Source organism: Schistocerca gregaria, chromosome 2 (assembly GCF_023897955.1).
Source record: "Schistocerca gregaria isolate iqSchGreg1 chromosome 2, iqSchGreg1.2, whole genome shotgun sequence".
In the NCBI taxonomy this organism is placed as follows: domain Eukaryota; kingdom Metazoa; phylum Arthropoda; class Insecta; order Orthoptera; family Acrididae; genus Schistocerca; species Schistocerca gregaria.
The window spans coordinates 37,781,253-37,805,932 of NC_064921.1; the positions used below are offsets into that span (position 1 = coordinate 37,781,253).

At 41.3% G+C, this 24,680-nt stretch overlaps 1 protein-coding gene across 11 annotated transcripts in view; it reads right to left on the minus strand.

Annotated features, from left to right (window-relative positions):
• The window catches only part of LOC126336275 (diphthine methyltransferase), a 166,429-nt gene that overhangs the window by 18,097 nt on the left and 123,652 nt on the right, over positions 1-24,680 (minus strand). For all 11 annotated transcript variants that reach the window (XM_049999770.1, XM_049999769.1, XM_049999777.1 and 8 more), the window contains one exon: positions 1,339-1,477. In XM_049999770.1, coding sequence (XP_049855727.1) covers positions 1,339-1,477 — 139 coding nt within the window. The remainder of the gene's footprint in view (positions 1-1,338; positions 1,478-24,680) is intronic.

Consider the following 24,680-nt stretch of genomic DNA (forward strand, 5'->3'; position numbering starts at 1 on the left):
ATGATGGATCGGTCAGCTTTCAGATCACGGATAGCCTGGGCTTTGGTTGTGGTGATGTTGGGAGTAGGATTAAGGTTTTTCAAGAAAGATTGAGAGGCAATGCTGGAGGTGAGAAATTCCTGGAAGGTTTGGAGAGGGTGATCTTGAGGAAGAGGAGGTGGGTCCCGTTGTGATGGAGGACGGAACTGTTCCAGGCAGGGTTCAATTTGGATAGTGTCTTGGGGAGTTTGATCATTAGGAGTGGCTTGTAGCCAGAATATTGAATAAACATGAATGTTAACTGCAGGTTTGTCTATAAAAATTTGTGCGAATAAAACAGTAACAAAAAAGTCAGTCTAAATTTGGTAGATCTATGTGACTTAAAAATGGTAATGCAATTGAGCATTTCTGGTCATAACAACATACAATGTAGAAAAATAACGAAATTTGTTAAACCACAATGAATCAAAATAATTATTACTATATCCTAGATGATTAAAAAGAAATGTCAAAAGCTTTTTACAAAGTAGAAGCATTCATATTAATGGTCCTATGTTAAATTTAGTTTAAGAAATCAGAGACATTTTATTTAAGTTTAACAATTATTTAATACCGCCTGTTACCCACAGCTATGCTCGCAAATCGATAGTTCAGTTATGACGAGTAAAGGTAACCCAGTAAGCTATTGTACACGCAATAACGTCAACTGCATTCATGTATCTGCCTCTTCTGGTAAGCACAGCTCACAGTGGGCCCTGATGCAACACATGGCAACAAACAGCACTGCTGCTGAGTGGTGCCTGCGGAGGGGCATTGGCATCTGTACGTGTAAGGCATATACAGTTTGCTACAAATTTAATAATTTTTTAACTCGGTTTATGTTCACTGAGGTGAGAAAAAGATATTCCATTCTTTCCTTCATCCTCTTAGTGGTTCTGCTCATGGTTCAAGCTATCTCCATACCACATTTCGTCAAAATTGGTTCAATGGTTTAGTTGCCTGGAAATATAACCAATAGAGTTAATTCTGCATTTAACAATATTGGTATGGAAGTGAGGATTACAGACATTGAGGATTGTATAAGTATTGTACCCCAACCCTGAGCCAAGGCTGTGCTTGCATGTCAATAAAACGAAATGAAATCAAAGCAGTAAGTATGAAAGACAGAGTGAGTGAGTGTGTGTGTGTTTTGTTTACTACCCTAATAAATCCTTGATCAACAGATATAAAATAAAAAATATATATGTTTGTGATGGAAGACATTGGGAATATCAAATTTGCACATAACTGCACAAGAAAAAAATATTGCAGGCCAAATTTTTATATATAATGTCATATGATTTATGCCACAGAACATACCTTCCTGAAGCCAATGTATTGGGATGCATTGCATTGCAGTGTAGGCTCGTCACACCTGTTTCGTGACTCTTATTTGCTACTGTTGGTTGACTAACGCCACATCTCAAATCGAAGGTGTGAAACTTGCAGTCATCTCCACCTTTCACAACAGAAAAAATGGTTTCTATGTGTAATAACATTCACCTGTGTTCTTTTGGAGAAAGAATTGGCAAGTTTTAACTTATCATGATGTCATGATAAAACTTTTTAAGACCAAGAATCTGCTATCACTTTCCATTCAAATCTATAAGGGTATTCATGATGATATAATTACAATAAAAATAGAGATTACATAATACTAGGGGCAATCAATAAGTAATGAAACACTTTTTTTTTAACCCCATTTTTCAACGATCTCCATTCAATGTGATGGCCTTATACCACCACACTGAGAGGGCCTGTATGCCTACATGGTAGCACCCTACTGATCGATGTCAGAGTCAATGTCTTGCTGCACTGATACCCTTTTCATAATTCGTATACTGATTCCTGCATAGTGCATCCTTCATTGAGTCAAACAGACAGAAGCTCTTTATGGGGTTCTGCTAGGTAATGAGAAACCCAGAGGGCAAACATCTTTGAGTATCCCCACTGGTGGACAAGTGTGTCAGAACTATCAACAGAGATGTCCAGCTGAGCAGTAAGTTGTTCAGCTGTGATTCAACAATCACCTCAAATGAGTGAGTCCCAATGTTTCAACATTGCAGGAGTCACAGCCATGTACGGCCAGCTGGCACACGGGAGATCAGACAGGTTTGCACCTCGTTGCGACGATGACAGGTACCTCACCCGATGACTCGTCCTGCTTCTTTTCACTGCCAGCTTGCCGTAGACATTCTGCAAGTATCTATGAATACTTTCGATGCTCTGGTTTTCCACCAAAATGAATTCAGTGAGAACTCCACATCTCTGTTACATATGCCACATTGAAGGCTATGTATAGAGCCGCCACCTATTGGAACTTTATGAAACTACAGGGGTTGAAGCAGGAATATTCCACAATGTTCCACAATAAATTCTGCATTTTTTTCAAATGAAACTGGTTGAGAAAAAAATGTATTGGGTTACTTATTGAATGCCCCTCATGCTGGTAACATGAAGTAGAAAAATAAACATGGTAACGTAAGTTTTGGTAGAATGCAAATAATCAAGGAGTTTGGGAGACCACAACCAAATAGTTACATAGTTACATGCTGAGTCATTTAGAGGCACACAAAAAGGGATGACAGCTTTGCTAGCTTTTGGAGAAATTCTTTAACACACACACACACACACACACACACACACACACACACACACAGTGCAGCTACATTTGTCTGAAAGCTAAAATATTTTTTTTTTTTTTTTTTTTTTTTTTTTTTTTTTTTTTTTGTGTGTGTGTGTGTGTGTGTGTGTGTGTGTGTGTGTGTGCCTGTTGAATACTCAGTGCTTGCCTGTTGAAGACTCAGTGCTTCTACTGTTTGGTGAAAAGCAGAAAATTATTACACTATATGTATTACAGTGCTGTGTTGACACTTTTTTCCTTGCAGCCATATTGAATGTCGCTAAAAGTTGCTTCCATGTGTAATGAGCAGTTAACACACAACTGACGTGAGCACCTCTTATTGCATTCTTTAATTTACATTTTAAAGAGACGGTGCAAACAAATTCAGTGAGGGTGACCCTTGAAACAACTCCACTTGTGCAAATAATGTACAGGGGTACCCGTGGTTATTCCCAAATATTGTCAGGAAGATTCCTGTACATAACTTGATAATTTTCCACTATTTTTGCCTTTCTTATGTCGTCATAGGTGCCCTGCTTCAGTTATCTTTTCATTAATAATGGTAGGGTCTAATCCACCTAATTTCTAGCATGGGGGGTTAGCAAGTGTTGGAGATGGTCAATTTCACAGTGGGACTTTGAGAAAAATAGGTAGAATGGCACTGAAATTATTAGAAACTGTGCGCCTACAACCGTGGTCTGAAACTGAACCCACATTCAAAACTAGAATATGAAGGTAGACTCTAAAGACATGTCGATATGTACATTATTCAACTGTGTTCCCACATAGAGGTTTGAAAACTTCTTTGGATATAAGTGAGCAAAGAGAAACCTTTGGTGACAGAGAAGACCAACAACAGAATTAGCAAACAAGTAGGAAAAAAGTGCACCAACAACTGTTCTGGGAGACAGTGAAGCACCACAGAACAAGTTGATGTGGGAATTATAAGAAGTGCCAATGTAGACCAGAATAAGAAGTACAGCATCATATACAGAATACGGTGCAACCAGCAATGAGGGATGGCCGCTAATGTGAGTACTGCTGAAGATATATGCAGCACAAACATGTTGATGCATTCTTGACCATTTGGATAAATTGCCTGATGGCTTCTGCACTCAAATGTTGGTAACAGGTACATATAATCTGCAGCTGCAAACTCAATTCCAGTACACCACCAGTAATGAAGAGTCAGGTTTGACAATGCGAGCCAGTCTTGACGGCTAAATGTCAGCAAAACATCAAACAATTGAGAGTCAAAGAACATGAGACAGAAGACAACAGGCAATTTGTTATATATGTATGGGGTATAAATTGCAATTTGTAATTGAGAAAACGATTTCTTGGTGGGGAAGGCACAGCACTGTATCTGGGGTGGAGACTGCTCAACAAGTATAGAAGTAACTTTGGGTATGCTCCAGAGAAAGGTGTTGGGCCCTTAGGTTTTCATGTTGTACGTTAATGATCTTGCACACAATATTAATAATAGCCTCAGATGATGCAGTTATCTATACCGGGTGGGTTGGAAGTCTCAGTACACCCCGTTACATCAAAAAACCCTGCAGGAATGGGGAAACCAAAATTTTCCAGCAAGGTATGGGTGAGGTGGTCCATCTTTTATGCTATGCACTGAACATGGGTGCCATCTTGAAATCGGCCATCTTGAATCTAAGTTTCTTTATGTAAAAGGGGGGGGGGGGGGGTCCATGTGACATATCAAATAATATCAGCATTTTCTGACATGTTCATTCCTGCAATCAGATTTTGGTAGAAATTACAGAGTGGACTGTTCGTCATAAAGGACAGTCATTTAATAAGTTCAACACTGTGTCCCTCTCGGTCAATGCACATTTGAAGGCACTGAATCCAACTGTCATGCATTCACATAGGTTTTCCACAGAAATGCCAGCAAATGCTTCTTCAATGCATTTCTCGAGATGGTGTCTGTTCCTTATTGTCTCCACATATACAGGTTGCAACAGATAAAAGTGGAGCAAGATCGGGTGATCTGGGTGGCCACTCCATGGAACCACATCAGCCAAACCAATGTCCACAAAACTGACCATCTAACCACTGAGTAACAACTGCTCTTATGAGGTGGAGACCCATCCTGTTGAAACTAAGAGGGAAAGCTGCCATCTTCACTAAGAACTAACAGAAACACCGCTTCTTGCAGCATTTCCAGATAGTGTTGAGCATTTAGGTTCTGGTCCATGAAAATGGGTCAACTTCCACACCACACCTTAATCTTTATGTCAGCAACTACCTCGCACAGTTCCATCCAATGTGAATTCTGGTCACTCCAGTATCTGTGGTTGTGATGGTTGACTTCACCACTGACAAAAAAGTTTGTTTCATCACTGAACAAGATACCTTGTGCAAAAGAGCGATCTTGTTGAACTTGCTCTGGGGCCCACATATGCAAAACTGCATACGTCTGTGTGTTTCATCCCCTGCTAGGTGCCAGAGTAGCCGAATCTCGAATGGATGCTATCAGTAAGCACGAAGGATTCATAGGATAGATGCCTGGCTAATTCCACATTCTGTTGACAAACGTTATGTGCTCCAGTGTGGGCTCTTCACAAAGAATGTCAAAACCACTCTCGGGGTTGTATCATCAGTAGCAGTTTTGGGTGGCCACTCTGTCCCTTAGCCACAGTCCCACTTTCTATGAATTCGGAAATTAAGAATCTGTCAGTGTTGTGAGCAATTGGAGGTCTGTCTGGGAGCTGGTTGTTAAAATCTCCCACTACAACATGGACACTCCATTCTACAGACATTAAAATAACCTCAGTTCTCTCTTTTTTGGTCAAAGCCATCTTCAGTTACCTGAACCATAACTGCTATTTCAAACATGTTTACAGGAATGCTTTTGTCAGAAAATGCTTATGTCACACGATGTATCACACAACTCCCTTCCGATTTAAGAAAACTGGCTTGGATTCAAGATGAAACAATGGAAACTCTATGTAGGAATTTCAACAATGTAGGAAAAGACAGATTGCTGTTTATCGTAAAGAAGACACATCAAGTTGTAGACAGGCACAATTAAAAGACAGTCATGTAATTTTTGGCCACAGCCTTTGTTAGTAAAAACACACACACACACACACACACACACACACACACACACACACACACACACACACAGAGAGAGAGAGAGAGAGAGAGAGAGAGAGAGAGAGAGAGAGAGAGAGAGAGAGAGAGAAACACAAGTACGCACACCTCATGCACACACGACTGTCAACTCCAGAATCTGGGGCCGGAATGCAACATCACGTGGGATGCAAGCAGGAATCTGCACAGTGTGGGGACATGGAAGGGATAGTAGGGTACGGGTGGGGAGAGAGGCGAACACTGTCTGGCAGAGTTCCAGGGAGTCGACTGTCGAGAGGTGCAGCACTGGGAGGTTGTCAGGCAAGGAGTTGGGGAAAGAAGGAGCAAAGAAGGAGAGAAGTGAGGAAAGATGGGCAGATGCATTGGCAGGGGGCTGCAAATAAACGGGGTGAGAAACGAGAGTGGGGAGGAGACAATAGGACAGACGGGGTGGAAACTGTCGAGTGGAGGGTGTGTGGACAGTACGTTACCACAGGTCGAGGCTGGGATATTTACAGGAGCGGAGACTGTGTCATAAGGGTAACTCTCACCTCCACAGTTAAGAAAAGCTGCTGGTGGAGGGAAGGATCCAGATGGCTCGGGTAGTAAAGCAGAATACATCAACCCAGCACTTCCTAGTCCAGTCCTGACACATGTTTATTTACCCCATAAGAGGCCACCAGTCATTTATCAGCGCTGCTGCAAACATTGCACAGCTTTTTATATCGGTACAGATACCAACTAATGGTCCACCAGGGTTAACGGCCACCAAAGTAGACCACCCTGTGGCACAACACCCAGCTGAACACAACAATGACTGCTGCACTACTTGAGCCGTCTGGATCCTTCCCTCCACCAACAGCTTTTCTGGAGTATGCAGATGGGAGTTATCCTAACGACACATTCTCCACTCCTGTAACTAACTCTGCCTCATCCTACAGTAACATACTGGTCGCGTGTCCTCCATCCGACGGTTTCCACCGCCTCTGTTCTATCGTCTCCTCCCCACTCTCATCTTCCACCCTGTTTATTTGTTGCCCCCTGTCAAGGTATCCACCCATCTTTCCCTCCTCCTCCTCTCATTTTTTGTTCCTCTTTTCCCACCTCCTTACCCCGCAACCTTCTGCTGCTGCACCTGTTGGCATTCCAGTCCCTGCACACTCCACCAAATAGCTTTTGCCTCTCTCCCCACCCATACAGCACCCTCTACAGATTGCCGCTTGCATCCTATATGATGTTGCATTCCAGCCCAAGATGCTCGAGTTGGTGGTCGTGTGTGCTTGAGGTGTGTATGCGTGAATGGTGTGTGTGTGTGTGTGTGTGTGTGTGTGTGTGTGTGTGTGTGTGTGTGTGTGTGTGTTTTACTGGTGAAGGCGGTGGCTGACAGCTATATGTGAGTGTCTTAATTGTGTCTGTCTGCAGCTGGACATGTCTTCTATACAGAAAGTAGCAATCTGTCTTTTCCTACATTGTTTAGGTTCAAGATGGCCAATTTTAAGATGGCACCCATGTTCGGTACATACCGTAAAATATAGATCAACTCACCTGTATCCAACTGGAATATTAGAGTTTCCCCATTCCTGTAAGGTTTTTGACATAACAGGTGTACAGCAACTTCTGGCTCGTCCGGTAGATTAGATTAGTACTGCCTTCAGAAAGCTGCACAAATATTCAGCTGAATCTTGAAATTTTTTTTAGAGTGGTGCAATGATTGGTAACTTGCTTTAAATGTTCAAAAATGTAAAACTGCATACTTCACAATATGAATAAAAATTGAAGTGTCCCACAACTACAGTATCAGTGATGCACAATTCAAATTCGTCAGCTCGTACAAATACCTATTGCGACACGGTAGGGATATGAAATGGAATGATCGCATTAGCTCAGTTGTAGGTAAAGCAGGTTGCACACTTTGGTTTACCAGTAGAATACTAGGGAAATATCTTTCGTCAGAAAAATTCCCTTCAGATCGGGTCCTCTCTGCACCTGTACGACCTCCTATCTCTACTTAAATCATTAGGTCAATTTCATAATTGTCTCTTCACAATCCATCTCCATCATCCCTCCCACACCTCACTTGGCCCCTACAAGATTATCTAAGATATATTGGTCAAACCACTCAGGACATCTAACTGTGGCTTTTTACTTTACTCTCACTGAGAAGCTCCCTGCCTTTTTAGACCAACATCTTCAACCTACTGTTCATAGCCTATCCTTTGACTCAGAGGTGCTAATCACTCTTATCACTGGTTCTCAACAATTCCTGGCATTTCACCACCTGTCTCCCTGTTTACCAATGCCGATGCCACTTCCCTCTGTATCAGTACCCCAATCCTCACAATGTTGCTGATGTCGAATGCTACCATCTCTGACAACTGGCTGATTCGAGATGTACCTCTTGCACCATGGTAAACAGGACTAACTGTATTCTCACTCGCAACTATTTCTATATTAAAGATACTGTCTACAAATAAATCCACAACACTGCCATTGTCATTCAAATATGACTGCTCTATGCCAACATGTTTACAGGTCATACACACCGATGAGACAACACCTTATTTCTCCATCTTTGGAACAAAATACATCACTGATTCTGCATATCCAGAATCGGTAAGCTTTGTGGAGGTATGTGGCACTTTGTCTCTACTCACAAGTCATGTAATTCGCATAAATAACAAGCGGCTGATCTGCATATGCGATGATGGTGCCCGATAGTGACCCAGGTGGGTTCCAAAGGATTTTCGTCATGTGAATTTGGTCGCCGATACACCAATGAGAGTCCACTATAATGCTCCCCCTAACCACTGTCGCACAGGCAATTATATTGCTGAAAGATGACACTGCCGTCGGGGAAGACACCGAACACGAAGCAATGTGGGTGATTCACAGTTATCACTTACTACTAAATGTCCCAGGCAAGTGAAGGAGAATATCTCTTATAGCATAATACTGCTACCACAAACCTGTGTGCATGACACATCGCACCTTTCAAGCTGCCAATCACCTTGATGAAGGCGTTCGTGAAGATGACCATCGACTTACTGTAGCAAAAGCGTTATTTTTATTTTTTATTTACACATCATGTTCCGTAGGACCAAACTGAAGACCAAATCTCCAAGGTGACGGAACGTGTCAGTACATAATATTTCAATGTAAAAGTAATACCAGATAAAAATAAGTCAAGCCATCAGTTTAAGTACATGCACTCAGCAATACAACAAGAATCAGCTTCATTTTTCAAGGAACTCCTCGACAACATAGAAGGAGTGACCCATGAGGAAACTATTCAGATTCAATTTGAAACTGTGGACTACTGCTAAGATTTTTGAATTCTTGTGCTAGCTTATAGAAAATGGATGCAGCAGTATAATGCACATCTTTCTGCACATGAGTTACAGAAGTCAGATCCAAATGCAGGTTTGATTTCCGCTGAGTATTAAATGAGTGAATAAGCTGGTATTGTTAACAAGAAATGACAGTAAAGAATATATGTACTGAGAGGCCTATGTGAGAATACCCAGACTAATGAACAGGAGTCAACAAGAGGTTCACAAACTTACACAACTTACTGCCCGAACCACCCATTTCTGAGCCAAAAATATCCTTTTATAATGGTAAGAGTTACCCAAAAATATAATGCAATATGGCATAAGCGAATGAAAATAATCAAAGTAGACTAATTTTCATGCCAAACACTCACTCACATCAGATACCATTTGAATATTAAAAATGGCCGCACAAAGTCTCTGAACAAGATCCTAAACGTGGGCTTTCCACGAAAGTTTACTACCTATCTGAACACCTAGAAATCTGAACTGTTCAGTTTCATATGCCCATTCTATGAAATTAAAATGGCAGGTTTTGTTCAATTGTCTGTTAAAAACTGTAAAAACTGACTCTTACTGTGATTTAGCATTAGTTTATTTTCTACAAGCCATGAACTTGGGTCATGTACTACACTATTTGAAACTGAGCCAATGTTGCACACAACATCCTTTACTACAAGGTTAGTGTCATCAGCAAACAGTAATATTTTAGAGTTACCCGTAATACTAGAGGGCAAATCATTTATATAAATAAGGAATAGGAGTGGTCCCAACACTGATCCATGGGGCATCCCCCATTTGACTGTACCCCACTCACACACCACATCACAGTCATTCTCAGCACTGTGAGTACAGTGCTGTCTGTTGCTAAAGTAAGAGGTGAAATAATTGTGAGCCACTCCCCGTATTCCGTAGTGGTCCAACTTTTGGAGCAATATTTTGTGAACAACATAATCAGATGCCTTATTTAAATAAAAAAATATTCCTAGCATTTGAAACCTTTTGTTTAACCAACCCAGTACCTCATAGAGAAGAGAATATAGCATTTTCAGTTATTAAACGACTTCTAAAGCCGAAATGTACATTTGACAGGAAATCGTGTGACATAAAACGATCAATTATCCATACATACACAGTCTTTTCAATAACTTTTACAAACGCTGATGACATAGATATAGGTCTAAAATTATCTACATTATCCCTTTCTCCATTTTTATAAGGCGGCATTATTACTGAGTACTTTAATCGTTCAGGAAACCGACCATTCCTAAAGGAAAAATTACAAATATGGCTAAATACAGGGCTAAAATGTGCAGCACAGTATTTTAATAATCTGCTGACACTCCATCATAACCATGAGAGTCCTTAGTATTCAGTGATTTAATTATTGACTCAATCTTCCCCTTGTCGGTATCACAGACGAGTCTTTCAGACATCAGTCTCGGAAAGGGATTTGCAAGAATGTAATACGATTCCATGTAGAAACTAAATTTTTATTTAATTCACCAGCAATATTCAGAAAATGAGTGTTAAATACTGTACACACATCTGATTTATCAGTAACAGAAATATTTTTACTGCGAACTGACTTTATATCGTCGACCTTATGCTGCTGACCAGACACTTCCTTCACAACTGACCATATGGTTTTAATTTTATCCTGTTAATTAGCTATTCTATTTGCATACCACATACTCTTTGCCTTCCTAATAACATTTTTAAGCACCTAACAATACCGTTTGTAATGGGCTACAATAACTTGATTGTGACTAATTCTAACATTTTGATATAATTCCCACTTTGTTCTACATGATATCCTTTTCCCATTAGGCAGCCACCCTGACTCCTATTACTGCTGGAACATTCTAATGGAAAGCAACTCTCAAAGAACATGAGAAATGTTTTAAGGAAAGCATTGTATTTGTCATCTGTTATCAGAATTATAAACATCCTGCCACTCTTGTTCTTTGATGAGTTTTAAAAAACTCTCTACTGCCACTGGATTAACTTTCCTACATACTTGGTAAATGTATGTGACATTTGTTCAAGTATAAAAGCCTTTTAGTGTTAAAATTTGTGTATAATGGTCTGAAAGCCCATTCACCCTTTTACTAACAGAATGCCCATCTACTAAAGAAGAATGAATAAAAATACTGTATGGCTGTGATACTGTTCCCCTGCACCCTAGTTGGAAAAAACACAATCTGCATCAGATCTTATGAATTTAGGAGATCTACCAACATCCTTTTTCTTGTACCATCATATACTCAATTAATATTGAAGTCACCACATATAACTATTTTCTAGTAGTTCCTATAAAGTGAATCAAGTACCCTCTCTAGCTTGAACAGAAATGCTCTGCAGTCAGTGTTAGGGGACCTATAAACAACAACAATTAGAAGTTCAGTTTCACTAAATTCAACTGGCCCTGCACAACATCCAAATATCTGCTCAGTGCAGTGCCGTGATACATTTATGTACTCACTCCACAAGGAACTCCATTAAAAATGACCAGCTAATCTGCATCCTGGTAAAGGAAGCTTCTGAATTGTCAAATTATTTAAGTGGTGCTCCGATATACCAATAATTTCAGAGTCAACATCTATACCATAAGCAGTTAACAACTTTATCTCTAATACCTCTTATATTTTGATGAAATGTGCTAATTCCTTCTCTATTTGGTAAAATGACATCCTCTGAAGGTGATATCTTAGTAGAGGGACTTCCTTTAAGCAGGTATGCCTATCAGCTGACTTCAGTCTGAAAAAAGGTGCAGCTCTAACACCAACTACCACAGGAATTTTCCATGAGTGATCCCACCACCACCCACTACACTGTCACCTACAACCTTTGCCAGCCTCCCCTTCCCATACCTATTGAGGTGCAGGCCATGCCCAGTGAAACCCGATCTACTGATAGACCGAACTGGCGCCACTGAGATGTGACCCACACACACTGCTATCAGTGCCCTCCCCAGCCCCATGTTAACGTGACTAACAGCCGAATTAAGGTGAGGCTGATGATGATGCTGCTTAAACAGTTGCAGGAAATGCACATTAATGCCACCAGTTTGAGTAGCTATCGTTACCGGGTCACCACCTACATCATATTCCCCGTCTCTATCAAGACTGTTGCCTACTCCATCCACTATCACTACCTGTCCTCCTTCGTAAATTTCCTACATAACTCCCCTATGCTGTCAGTCACCTGAGCCAGTCCTGCACTAGGTTTCACAATGCTGGTGACCTGGTACTCACTCCCCAACACTTCCTGCAACTGCTGGTCCACATCTCTACTGTACAAACTACCTAGCAACAGAACCTTCTTTCTGTTAGACTTTGCAACTGATCTAGGCTTCCTAACTGCTCAGGACTGCCGCATGTTTCCTACACCTACAGCTACAAGAGGCTCCTCTCCACTCAACTCTGACAGTTGGTCAAATCTGTTGTATATACGTAAAGTACAACTGTTTGAATACCTCCTCCTCCTAGCTGCCTTCTTCCAACTGCAAGTTCCCATTCCCCAGCACACTTCACCCTCCTGAACCTATCTAGTTCTACATCTACATCTACATCTACATCCTTACTCTGCAAGACACCTGACGGTGTGTGGCAGAGGGTACCTTGAGTACTTCTATGGCTTCTCCCTTCTATTCCAGTCTCGTATTGTTCATGGAAAGAAAGTTTGTCGGTATGCCTCTGTGTGGGCTCTAATCTCTCTCATTTTATCCTCAAGGTCTCTTTGTGAGATATACATAGGAGGGAGGAACATACTGCTTGACTCCTCGGTGAAGGAATGTTCTCGAAACTTCAACAAAAGCCTGTACCAAGCTACTGACCGTCTCTCTTGCAGAGCCTTCTACTGGAGTTTATCTATCATCTCCATAATGCTTTTGCGATTAGTAAATGATCCTGTAATGAAGCACGCTGCTCTTGCTTGGATCTTCTCTCTCTCTTCTATCAACCCTATCTGGTATGGATCCCACGCCAGTGAGCAGTATTCAAGCAGTGGGTGAACAAGTGTACTGTAACCTACTTCCTTTCTTTTTGGACTGCATTTCCTTAGGATTCTTCCAGTGAATCCCAGTCTGGAATCTGGTTTACTGACGATTAATTTCATATGGTCATTCCATTTTAAGAGGAAGTGGAATATGTCTGGAAGTGCTGAGGATGGGCAAGCATACAAAAGTGCAAAGAAGGAGGCAAAACGAGCCGTGGTTAAAGCTAAAGCTGAAGCTGAATCAGTAATGGAGACATATGAACAACTACAGAAAAATAAGGATATGAGACAATCGATATGGATAGGCAACTCAAGAGATAAAGCTTCTAAGGATATAACAGCAATAAAACAAATGAAAGATGAAACAGGAATAATTCTGCATGACCATGGAAAAATAATCGAAAGGTGGTTGAATTATTTTGAGAAATTGCTGAATGAAGAAAATGTAAGAGTGAGAACTGAGGAAGGAGGGGCAAACAAAGGATTAACGGTGGATATAAGTAGAGATGAAGTTGAATGGGCAGTTTAAAGGGTGAAAATGGGAAGGCAGTTGACCCAGACCAGATCCCCGTTGAGGTATGGAAGTATCTCGGTAAAAAGGGAATTGAGCTTGTTTGGGATTTAACGAAGAAGATTTGGTTACAGGAGGAGATGCCAGACGAGTGGAGAACTAGTGTACTGATCCCAATATTTAAGGGGAAAGGTGATGTGCAGGACTGCAGGAACTATAGAGGTATTAAACTGATGGCACACACAATGAAAATTTGGGAAAGAGTTATAGAAGCAAGATTACGCAAGGAGACTGTGGTGTGTGAAGAATAGTTTGGGTCCATGCCTGGAAGAGGAACAACTGATGCAATACATGCTTTAAGGCGAGTAGTGGAGAGACACGGGGAGCTACAAGCTGATATACATATGGCTCTCATTGATTTGGAGAAAGCATATGACAGAGTCACAAGGGGCGAAATATGGAGAAGCATGAGAGAGCAGGGCGTGCAGGAGAAGTATGTGAGGTTAGTGAAGGAAATGTATAGAGGAGCAATGACACAAGTGAGAAGTGGTGTGGGGATGACAAAGGAGTTACCAGTAAAAGTAGGGTCTGCACTTAGTCCCTACCTCTTTGACCTGATTATGGATGTGCTGGTGAAAGATGTGAAGAAGGAAGTGCCGTGGAATATGTTGTTTGCGGATGATGTGGTTCTTTGTGAGCAGAGCATCGACAGACTTGAGGAAAAGTTGGAGGATTGGAGGACGGCATTAGAAGAAAGAGGGATGAAAATTAGCAGGACAAAGTCAGAATATTTAGCACTGAAGGATGTGCAGATGCGGTCTTGCAAGATCCAGGATGATGAGCTGAAATCGGTCTGCAAATTTAAATACCTGGGGTCTTACATACAGAGGGACAGAGGACTGGAAAGCGAGATACAACACCGAATAAATTGCGGTTGGAACAACTGGAGGAAAATGAGTGCAGTGTTGTGTGACAAGAAGGTGAGCATTGGGTTGAAAGGGAAAGTGTAGTAGTTGGTGGTAAGGCTTGCTACGATATACGGGGCAGAGACATGGCCAATGACAGTAGCCCAGGAAAGGAGGATGGAAGTTGAGGAAATGAAGATGCTGAGGTGGATGTGTGAGGTAATAAGGAAAGAACAGGATTAGCAATTAATTTGTTAGAGGAGTGGAAAAAGATACAAGAGAGCAGACTAAGATGGTACGAACACTTACAGAGAAAAGGGGAAGAGTATATCGGAAACAGAGTTGAAGGTATAAAGACTGAAGGAGTGGCAAGGAGAGGAAGACCAAAGATGAGGTGGAAGGATAAGATATCCGGGGACCTAAGGGGAAAAAGGATGGAAGAAGGAAGAGGCAATGGATAGAGTACTATGGAGGAGAAGGATCCAGAAGATCAACGCCGACTCTACGTGCTGTGGGATAAGGCGACGATGAAGAAGAAGAAGAAGATTCCATTTTAAATCACTCATAATGCCTACTCCCAGATAATTTATGGAATTAAATGCTTCCAGTTGCTGGCCTGCTATATTGTAGCTAAATGATAAATGATCTTTCTTTCTATATATTCGCAGCACATTACACTTGTCTACATTGAGATTCAATTGCCATTCCCTGCACCATGCATCAATTTGTTGCAGATCCTCCTGCATTTCAGTAGAATTTTCCATTGCTACATCCTCTCGATATACTACAGCATCATCTACAAAAAGCATCAGTGAACTTTCGATGTTATCCACAAGGTCATTTATATATTTTGTGAATAGCAATGGTCCTACACTCCCCTGCGGTGCACCTCAAATAACTCTTACTTTGGAAGACTTATCTCCATTGAGAATGACATGCTGCGTTCTGTGATCTAGGAACTCTTCAATCAAATTACACAATTGGTCTGATAGTCCATATGCTCTTACTTTGTTCAATAAACGACTGTGGGGAACTGTATGAAACTCCTTGTGGAAGTCAAGAAACACGGCATCTACCTGAGAACCCGTGTCAATAGCCCTCTGAGTCTCGTGGGTAAATAGCGCGAGCTGGGTTTCACACAATCATCTTCAAAAATAAATCAATCGTGTTTGAAAATTCTACAACTGATTGTTAGAGATTTAGGTCTATAGTTCTGCACATCATTGTACTGTTTTACTTGATGACTTTGTATCAGTTACTATGAACTGTGGCCTCTCTGACAGGAAGTCACAAATCCAGTCACATAATTGAGATGATATTCCATAAGCACGCAATTTCACTACAAGCAGCTTGTGGGGTACAGTGTCAAAAGTCCTTTGGAAATCCATAAATACAATATCGACCTGAAATCCCTTGTCAATAGCGACAACACTTCATGCGAATAAAGAGCTAGTTGTGTTTCACAAGAACAATGTATCCTAAACCCATGTTGAGTGTGTATCAATAGACCGTTTTCTTGAAGATAATTCATAATGTTTGAACACAATATATGTTCCAGAATCCTACTGCATATCAACGTTAACGATATGGGCCTGTAATTAAGTGGATTACTCCTACTATCTTCGTTGAATATTTGTGTGACCTGTGAAACTTTCCAGTCTTTGGGTATGGATCTTATGTCGAGTAAACAGTTGTATATGATTGTTACAGATGGAACTAATGCACTAGCATACTCTGAAAGTAACCTAATTGGTATACTGAAGACTTGCTTTTATTAACCGATTTAAGTTGATTCATTATTCCGAGGATATTTACTTCTATGTTACTGATGTTGGCAGCTGTTCTTGATTCAAATTCTGGAATAATTACTTTGTCTTCTTTTGTGAAGACATTTCAGAAGGCTGTGTTTAGTAACTCTGCTTTGGCAGCAGTGTCTTTGATAGTATCTTCGTTGCTATCGCACAGAGAAAGCATTGATTGTTTCTTGCCACTAACATGCTCCACATATGACCAGAATCTCTTTGGATTTTCTGCCAGGTTTTGAGACAAAGTTTTATTGTGGAAACTGTTATAAGCATCTCGCATTGAAGTCCGTGCTACATTTCGAGCTTCTGTAAAAGTTTGCTAATCTTGGGTATTTTGCATATGTTTAAATTTGGCATGTTTGTTTCATTGCCTCTGCAACAGTGTTCTGACCCGTTTTGTGTACCAAGGAGGATCAGCTCTGTCATTTGTCAACTTATTTGGTATAAATCTCTCAATTGCTGCTGATACTGTTTCTCTGAATTTAAGCCACATATCTGTCTACTTTGAGGTTCGCCGATGACATTGTAATTCTGTCAGAGACAGCAAAGGACTTGGAAGAGCAGTGTCTTGAAAGGAGGATATAAGATGAACATCAACAAAAGCAAAATGAGGATCATAGAATGTAGTCGAATTAAGTCGAGTGATGCTGAGGGGATTAGATTAGGAAATGAGACACTTAAAGTAGTAAAGGAGTTTAATGTAGACTGGCAATGGCAAGGGAAGCGTTTCTGAAGAATAGAAATTTGTTAACATCGAGTATAGATTTAAGTGTCAGGAAGTCGTTTCTGAAAGTATTTGTATTGAGCGCAGCCATGCATGGAAGTGAAACATAGATGATAAATAGTTTGGACAAGAAGTGAATAGAAGCTTTCGAAATGTGGTACTACGGAAGAATGCTGAAGATTAGATGGGTAGATCACGTAACTAATGAGGAGGTATTGAATAGAATTGGGGAGAAGAGGAGTTTATGGCACAACTTGACAAGAAAAAGGGACTGGTTGGTAGGATATGTTCTGAGGCATCAGGGCATCACAAATTTAGCATTGGAGGGCAGCATGGAGGGTGAAAAATGTAGAGGGAGATCAAGAGATGAATACACTAAGCAGATTCAGAAGGATGTAGGTGGCAGTAAGTACTGGGAGATAAAGAAGCTTGCACAGGATCGAGTAGCATGGAGAGCTGCATCAAACCAGTCTCAGGACTGAAGACCACAACAACAACAAATCCGTCTATACTTATATCATTGATTTGGAAGAAGTGGAGGTTGTCTCTCAGGAAGGCATCAAGTGAATTTTTATCTGTTTTTTTGAATAGGTACATTTTTCTTTTATTTTTGGAGGGTTTGGAGGTTACAATATTCAATCTCGCTATGACAATCCTGTGTTCACTAATCCCTGCAGCAGTTTTGTTTCTCATTTTTAACCCAGGATTATTTGTTGCTAACAGGTCAAGTGTGTTTTCACAACCATTTATTATTCACATGGGCTCACGAACTAACTGATCGAAATAATTTTCAGAGAATACGTTTAGCACAATTTCAGATATTTTATGCATACCTCCAGAATTAAACATGCATTTTTGCCAACATATCAAGGGTAGATTAAAGTCATCACCAACTATAATCGTATGAGTTGGGTACATGTTTGAAATCAAACTGAGGTTTTCTTTGAACCTTTCAGAAACTGTATTATCTGAATTGGGAGGTTGGTAAAAGGATCCAATTATTATTTTATTCTGGTTACCAACAATGGCCTCTGCTCATACTATCTCACAGAACTATCTACTTCAATTTTGCACCAAGATAAACTACTCCTAACAGCAACAAACAGCCACTGCCAACTGCATTTAGCCTATCCTTTCAGAACACTGCCAGGTTTCAGGAATACCGATAGGTTCTTCATAAAAATTTCGGCTGAGCTTATCTCCGGATTTAGCCAGCTTTCAGTGCCTATAACAATGTGAGAATCAGTGCTTTCTATTAGTGTTTGGAGCTCTGGTACTTGCCCAATACAGCTATTTCAATTTACAATTGTTATACAGATGGTTCCTGTATCTACATTCCTCCTGTGTTCAGCCTGCACACTTTGTGACTGTAACCCTTCTTGCATTTTCCCAAGACCCTCTAACCTAAAAAACCACCCAGTCCACACCACACAGCCCCCACTACCCCTGTGTTAGTGGATACCTGACCTATTCAGCAGAACCCGAAACCCGACCACCTTTTGGTGAAGTAGAGGCATCTGCAGTCTACATGGTTGCAAAACTGTCTGAGCCTCTGATGCAGACCCTCCACTCAGCTATGTACCAGAGGTCTGCAATCGGTCCTGTCGAGTATGTGCGGCAAATGGTCAGCTCTGCTTTCATCTAACAAGAAAGACTGATAGCCTTTACCACTTCTGTTAGCCGCTCGAAACCAGAGAGAATCTCTTCTGATACAAAGTGACACACATCATTGTTACCGATGTGAGCAACCATCTGCAGTTCGCTGCACTCTGTAACTTAGTACTACTATTAATTCAGCCCAAACATCCACAGTACCAGAAAAGTGTTTACTGCTTTAGTTCTTTAAAGAAGGCAGATTTGCACACTACAACTCTCAACTTTTAGACCTGCTTGACATTGTGCCACTAGAACAGAAATGTGGCAACATCTAAGAAATAACCAATAACGTTTATTAAGAGTATATTACAAAATTGCACTCAACTTCAGTACAGTTTGATGCACAGTACTTCACACTCTGAATCTAATACAATGAAATCTTTATGTGATTGACACCTCCATTCCATAAATAGTGACTGCCAAGTTGGAATGTAGTCTCAAAGAGCAGTGCTACACTGGTCAAAGGCACCGAACTGAACTGTCTGACTGCCCGATAAGAACTGTCTGAGTGCCCGGGCTGTGTTGTGTTTCGAGCCTGCCATCTCTGCCAGTACAAGGTGGAAGAAACTAAGATACTTGAGTACACAAAGTCAAAGTTGTGTAATGTGATGCACCTCCTGAAGAGAGAGAGAATGGAGGTTTATACAGCAGGTCATCCTACAGATGGGAACCTATGTCAGATTAGGGTGGACCTGAAAGGGGAATGGCCTGACCACATTTTTTAGAGTGATGGGAGGAGGAGGTGAGGGGTGTGCATCACATCAAGCTTGAGTATGATGGGGAAAGGGTAACTACCCTGTAGCCGGCCGGAGTGGCCGAGTGGTTCTAGGCGCTACAGTCTGGAACAGCGTGACTGCTATGGTCGCAGGTTTGAATCCTACCTCGGGCTTGGATGTGTGTGATGTCCTTAGGTTAGTTAGGTTTCAGTTGTTCTAAGTTCTAGGGGACTGATGACCTCAGCAGTTAAGTCCCATAGTGCTCAGAGCCATTTGAACTACCCTGTAAATTTGGCAGAGTGTAGAAAACTTAGCAAAGGGCAAATGTTTTATTTGAAATTAGTTTTCCTCCAGATTGAAGAAATAATGATGTAACAGTAATAAGGGACTTACCTGTTTCTGAGCTTCAATGTACTTGCTGTACCATGTTCTGACATTTGGTCCTAAAAAATAAGGCTGAAGTGCTGGCACATCTCTGAATCCATCAAATTTAAGTTGCAATGCAAGCAATGTTTCACTGAACACAGTTTTCTTATATGAGAAATATAAACACATTTAGACTCTTATCAGTTCTGGAACCAAGAGTTCCCTTTGGCCAATAGATTGTAATTTAATGAATAATTGTTATTAAAAAGAAAAAGGAAGAATGTGGACTTGATGAATCTTCATGTTACATAAATTTGAAAATGTTAAGGAAATACTTCAAGAAAACAAATGCCGAGTATTATTAAGGGTTACAGGAAATGTTCAGTGGTGAGTTTGTAGTAGTATCCAAGACTAAGAAATGTATGCTTGAATGATATAAATAAGTATAAGGATCATTAGTGTGATATCCTCCATTTGAAGTTGAGGAGTACATGGTGCCCCATAACATTTCAATGGGAAAGACCATGAAACAACAAATTGGGCGCTGATGACCACGCTGTTTAGCACCCGTAAACCTCAAACACACACACACACCACGGTACAACGTTAGGCTTTTTAAAGTACGGAGGGTAGCTGTGTGAATGAAATACTAAAAGCAGCTTAGATGGAGTTTGTAAAAATAGTACAGTAACGAGAGGGGTGTGTTTGTGCAGTGTGCAGACTCCAGTGAGATAAGGGTGTGTGTGTGTGTGTGTGTGTGTGTGTGTGTGTGTGTGTGTGTGTGTGCAGCCTGTCAATGATAGTAAAGACACAAAAGAGACTTGTTGATTTTGGGTGAAGCTCCAGATCCAAAGTCACTGATTATATGGTTGCAAATTGTAATTGCGTAAATTTATGGAAGAAAATACAGTGTTTAAAGCAAAGTCACTGTCGAAAATAATTTACGTAGGTAAAGACAGCAGAAACCCTGCTCTCTTTCAGGGAGGCATTCGCACTTCGGAAAAGAAGTTACCGAGCATGGCAAGAAGTCAAGTTGAAACTGACTAGCAGGTCTAGCTGATGAGTATGAAGGTGGTTTGAAAAATTCTTGGAATGGAATAGAAATAAAGTACTTACATTACTGAAACTTTTTTAATTTTTCAATGTAGATTAATGCACTTGGTCCAACGATGCTCTGGTGCCTTGATCCCGTCTCAAAAATTAGTTTCCTCCAGGCCTGCAAAATAGTTGTCAACTCCGGCTATCACTTCTTCATTTAAGCTGAATCTTCGTCCACCAAGAAAAATTTACAGTTTTTGGAAAAGATGGAAGTCTGACAGAGCAATATCAGGTGAGTAAGGCTGGTGTAGCAACAGTTCATACTTTAGTTTGTGTAATTTTGCCATGGCGATGGCACTCGTCAAGTCACAGCACACATCTGGCAGATAATTTTCTTCATTTCCAATTCTTCAGTTAAAATGTGATATACCCTTTGGATAACATCTGGCAAGCATGAGCAATTTCACACACTTTCAATTGGCGAGCCTCTATGACTATTTTATGTATTTTTGCAATGATTTCTGGAGTAGTGACACATCTTGGCCAACTGCTGCACCAGATCACATCTAATGTCTCCTGACCAAATTTAAATTCATTTGTGCACTTGGCAACAGCTGAATAGGAAGGAACAGTCTCTCAGTATATTCTGGAAATCAGCATGAATGTCCTTTGCTTTCACACCTTCCTTTATGAAGTACTTAATCACTGCTCAAATCTCAATTTTTTTCCATTTTCACAAATCACTATGTGAGAACAACAACAGAGCCACGTCACCACCACACTTCTCTTACAAGAGCATTGATGTGGCATGTGTTTACAGGCAACAGTCCAATGAATATCATGTGGACAATTCGTTGCACTAGCGCTGATCTCTCGTGGTATTTACGAGAACTTTTCAAACTACCCTCATATTATTAAAGGCAACCATCAGTCTTATGTTAACATATTCTACATCCAACCACTTACAGAGAAGGTGGTGTTACACCTGGTGTCAAGAATTCTGAAGCACAGTGGCACCAGAGAATTTGATAAATTCCGCATACACAGTCTGGTAATGACCAGAATAGTGTTTCTGAAGAAGAGAAATTTGTCAGCATCTATCAGAAATTTAAGTGTTAGGATATCTTTCCTCAAGGTATTTGTCTCAAGTGTAGCCATGTATGGAAGTGAAAGATGGATGATAAACAGTTTAGACAAGAAAATAATAGAGGCTTTTGAAATGTTGAAGATTAAATGGATGGATTGCGTAACTAATGAGGGAATATTGAATGAAATTGGAGAGTCAGGAAATTTGCAGTCCAACATGACTGTTAGTTGATAGGACAAATTCTCAGAGATCAAGGAATTACCAACTAAGTACTGGAGGAAAGTGTGAGGTGTGAAAGTCGCAGGGGGAGACTAAGGGATGAATACAGTAAGCAGGTTCAGAAGACTATAGGTTGCAGTAGTTATTCAGAGATCAAGAGGCTTGCGCAGGATACAGTAACATGGGCAGCTGCATTAAACCAGTCTTCAGACCAAAGACCACAACAGTTAGTACATGAAAAGGCAGCTATACATTTTAGCTTTCAGCCAAAAGGTCTTCTTATGAAGTAGAAACCACAGACACATTTACACAAGCACGACTCACACACTCATGATACTGTCTCTAGCCACTGTTTGAACTGGTTCACAAGCTTTTCCCTCATAAAGATCTTGATGACTTGAGTTATTCCAACATTAAGGGCAAGCTGGGTACCTATTTTCAAAATACTCTTCTGGTTGCGGTGGCACATAAAAAATTCTATCGCACGTATAAGGCATCTAACTGGGTGACCACCTCGCAGGGTCTTACTCAAGAATTTCACTTCAAATGTGAAAACAAAGACTGTTTTCTTTCATATGTGGTCAATGCAGCGAGGAATATGTTAATTATTCACACCTCAGATGCTGGTCAATGCAACAACCTCATTCATTTGGATAACTGCACATTACAGGGGAGCTTAACAGCTCTGCAAACTTTCAAACAAGCCGAAATCTCAGATCCGATGCTTCACTGCAAGGAGCCTCAAATCTTTCAGATGACTTTTCAGTGTTCTGTGATTCCCTCTGATACACAGTATGGTCGCTGACAACAAGCATCTACACCGCAGACTACCCCGCACTCATCTTCAACCAAACATTCCTCTCAACATTTTGTGACTGTCGACAGACAGTCTTGTTCTACGTGCACAGAAAATCTTTATTTTGCCATCAGTTCAGCCATAAGGCTGAAGTTTGTCTCACAAAATTATATTGTACTGACAAATACTTCCCTTCCATCAGTTTCACAGGCAATTTTGTTCGTTTAGTTAATCTTAATGTTTTTATGCATGCAGTATATACTGTTAGGCCAGATGAGGTTACTACTGACAAAAAGCACAACACACACGCATACAGTCTTCTCTCGCATAACAAGTTGGACTCTAGTGTTGTTAAATCAGACACTGCAGACTGTGTTTTTTCATATACTGATGCCGCTGTGTTTGTGGGTATCAATATTAATGCACAAGTGATTCATTTTCAAACAGATGCTGGTGCACCTAAGTCTCTTATCAATGTCACTACTTATGCCTTAACTGAATCTTCCAAGTTACTGAAATTGACTGGCACTCTCAAAAGTTGCAGTTGACATGTAGTGCCAACTAAAGGTTGTCATGATTCACGTGTTCATTATAAACCGACTACATTGCCAGCTCAGTTTCCCCTCACACAGCAGCCAATATCTCGGACCTCGGTCTCTCCCTGCATCTGTATTCCAGGTCCCCAGTTCCAATGGCTGCATTCATCTCACGAATGCAGCAGACCGCGGGACATCTATACCTCCTCCTCTGCCTAGACCACAGTTATAGTAGCTGTGATGTTAGCTTCACCTACGTTCCGTAGGTTCTTTTTCGGTTACATGTGGCTTCATCGTGCCGAGCACCCTCACGGGCTTCCCTTATGTGGTACAAGTGGATGACTGGGCCACACCCCCACAGTCCGAGCATTCATCATGTACGATGCTAGAGTCATACTAATGGATCGCAATGCCTCCTCAGTGACTCACAACTTCCTCTTCCACTGCACAGCTCACAGCACCTGGCACATCGACTGTGTGACTGTTTCACCCGCACATTTAACAGTCAGGTGCGACAGCCGGTAGTTGACTTCCCTCTTAAGGACATCTTCCTTATTTTTCTTTCTGCTTACAGAAATGCCATCCCACCAGCCACGACCACAGTGTGTCACAACAGAAAGTTGCACAGGTGTCCGATGTGGACTTTCCAGTTCTGGTCAGCATTCCATTGCCGGAACTGCGGGCTTTATTAGCCACTTACAGACCAGGCCGTGATGTCCAAGAGGGGAATTGGACAGAACAACACTGCAACACACACACTGAAATGCCATAAGGGAGTTTCGACAGAGCTGTGACTGACTGTCGCCCGTGCCGGATCGTCACTGGTGTCGATTAGATACAGAGATCTGCATTGCCAGATGCACCTGGAGGTCAGGTCACAGATGGATGCCGTCCACAACTCGTGGTAGCAGCTGACAACAAAGAGGTTTCTCCTCTTCCTCCTGTGGGGAGGGAGGAATGTGGGGTACCGCTGCTACCCTGCCAGATACACTCCTTCCCACATCACCATGTTCTGGGTTGCAGGCAACACAGAGAGCAGTGCCAGTCCGACAGCTGCTCAACAGAGGTCATCTTGAGCTGAGGAACTACTTTGCTGTGCATCCCTAAGGCACCAGTCCGAGACTACAATACAATCACAGGCCCAGGACTGGTGATGAGCTCGCTACCTCTGACAGCGGCAGTCGATCACGTGACTCCTCTGTATACATCTGTGTGGTGTTATAATCTGTGACCGATGGTTGCTGAGGTAGTTGCATTGT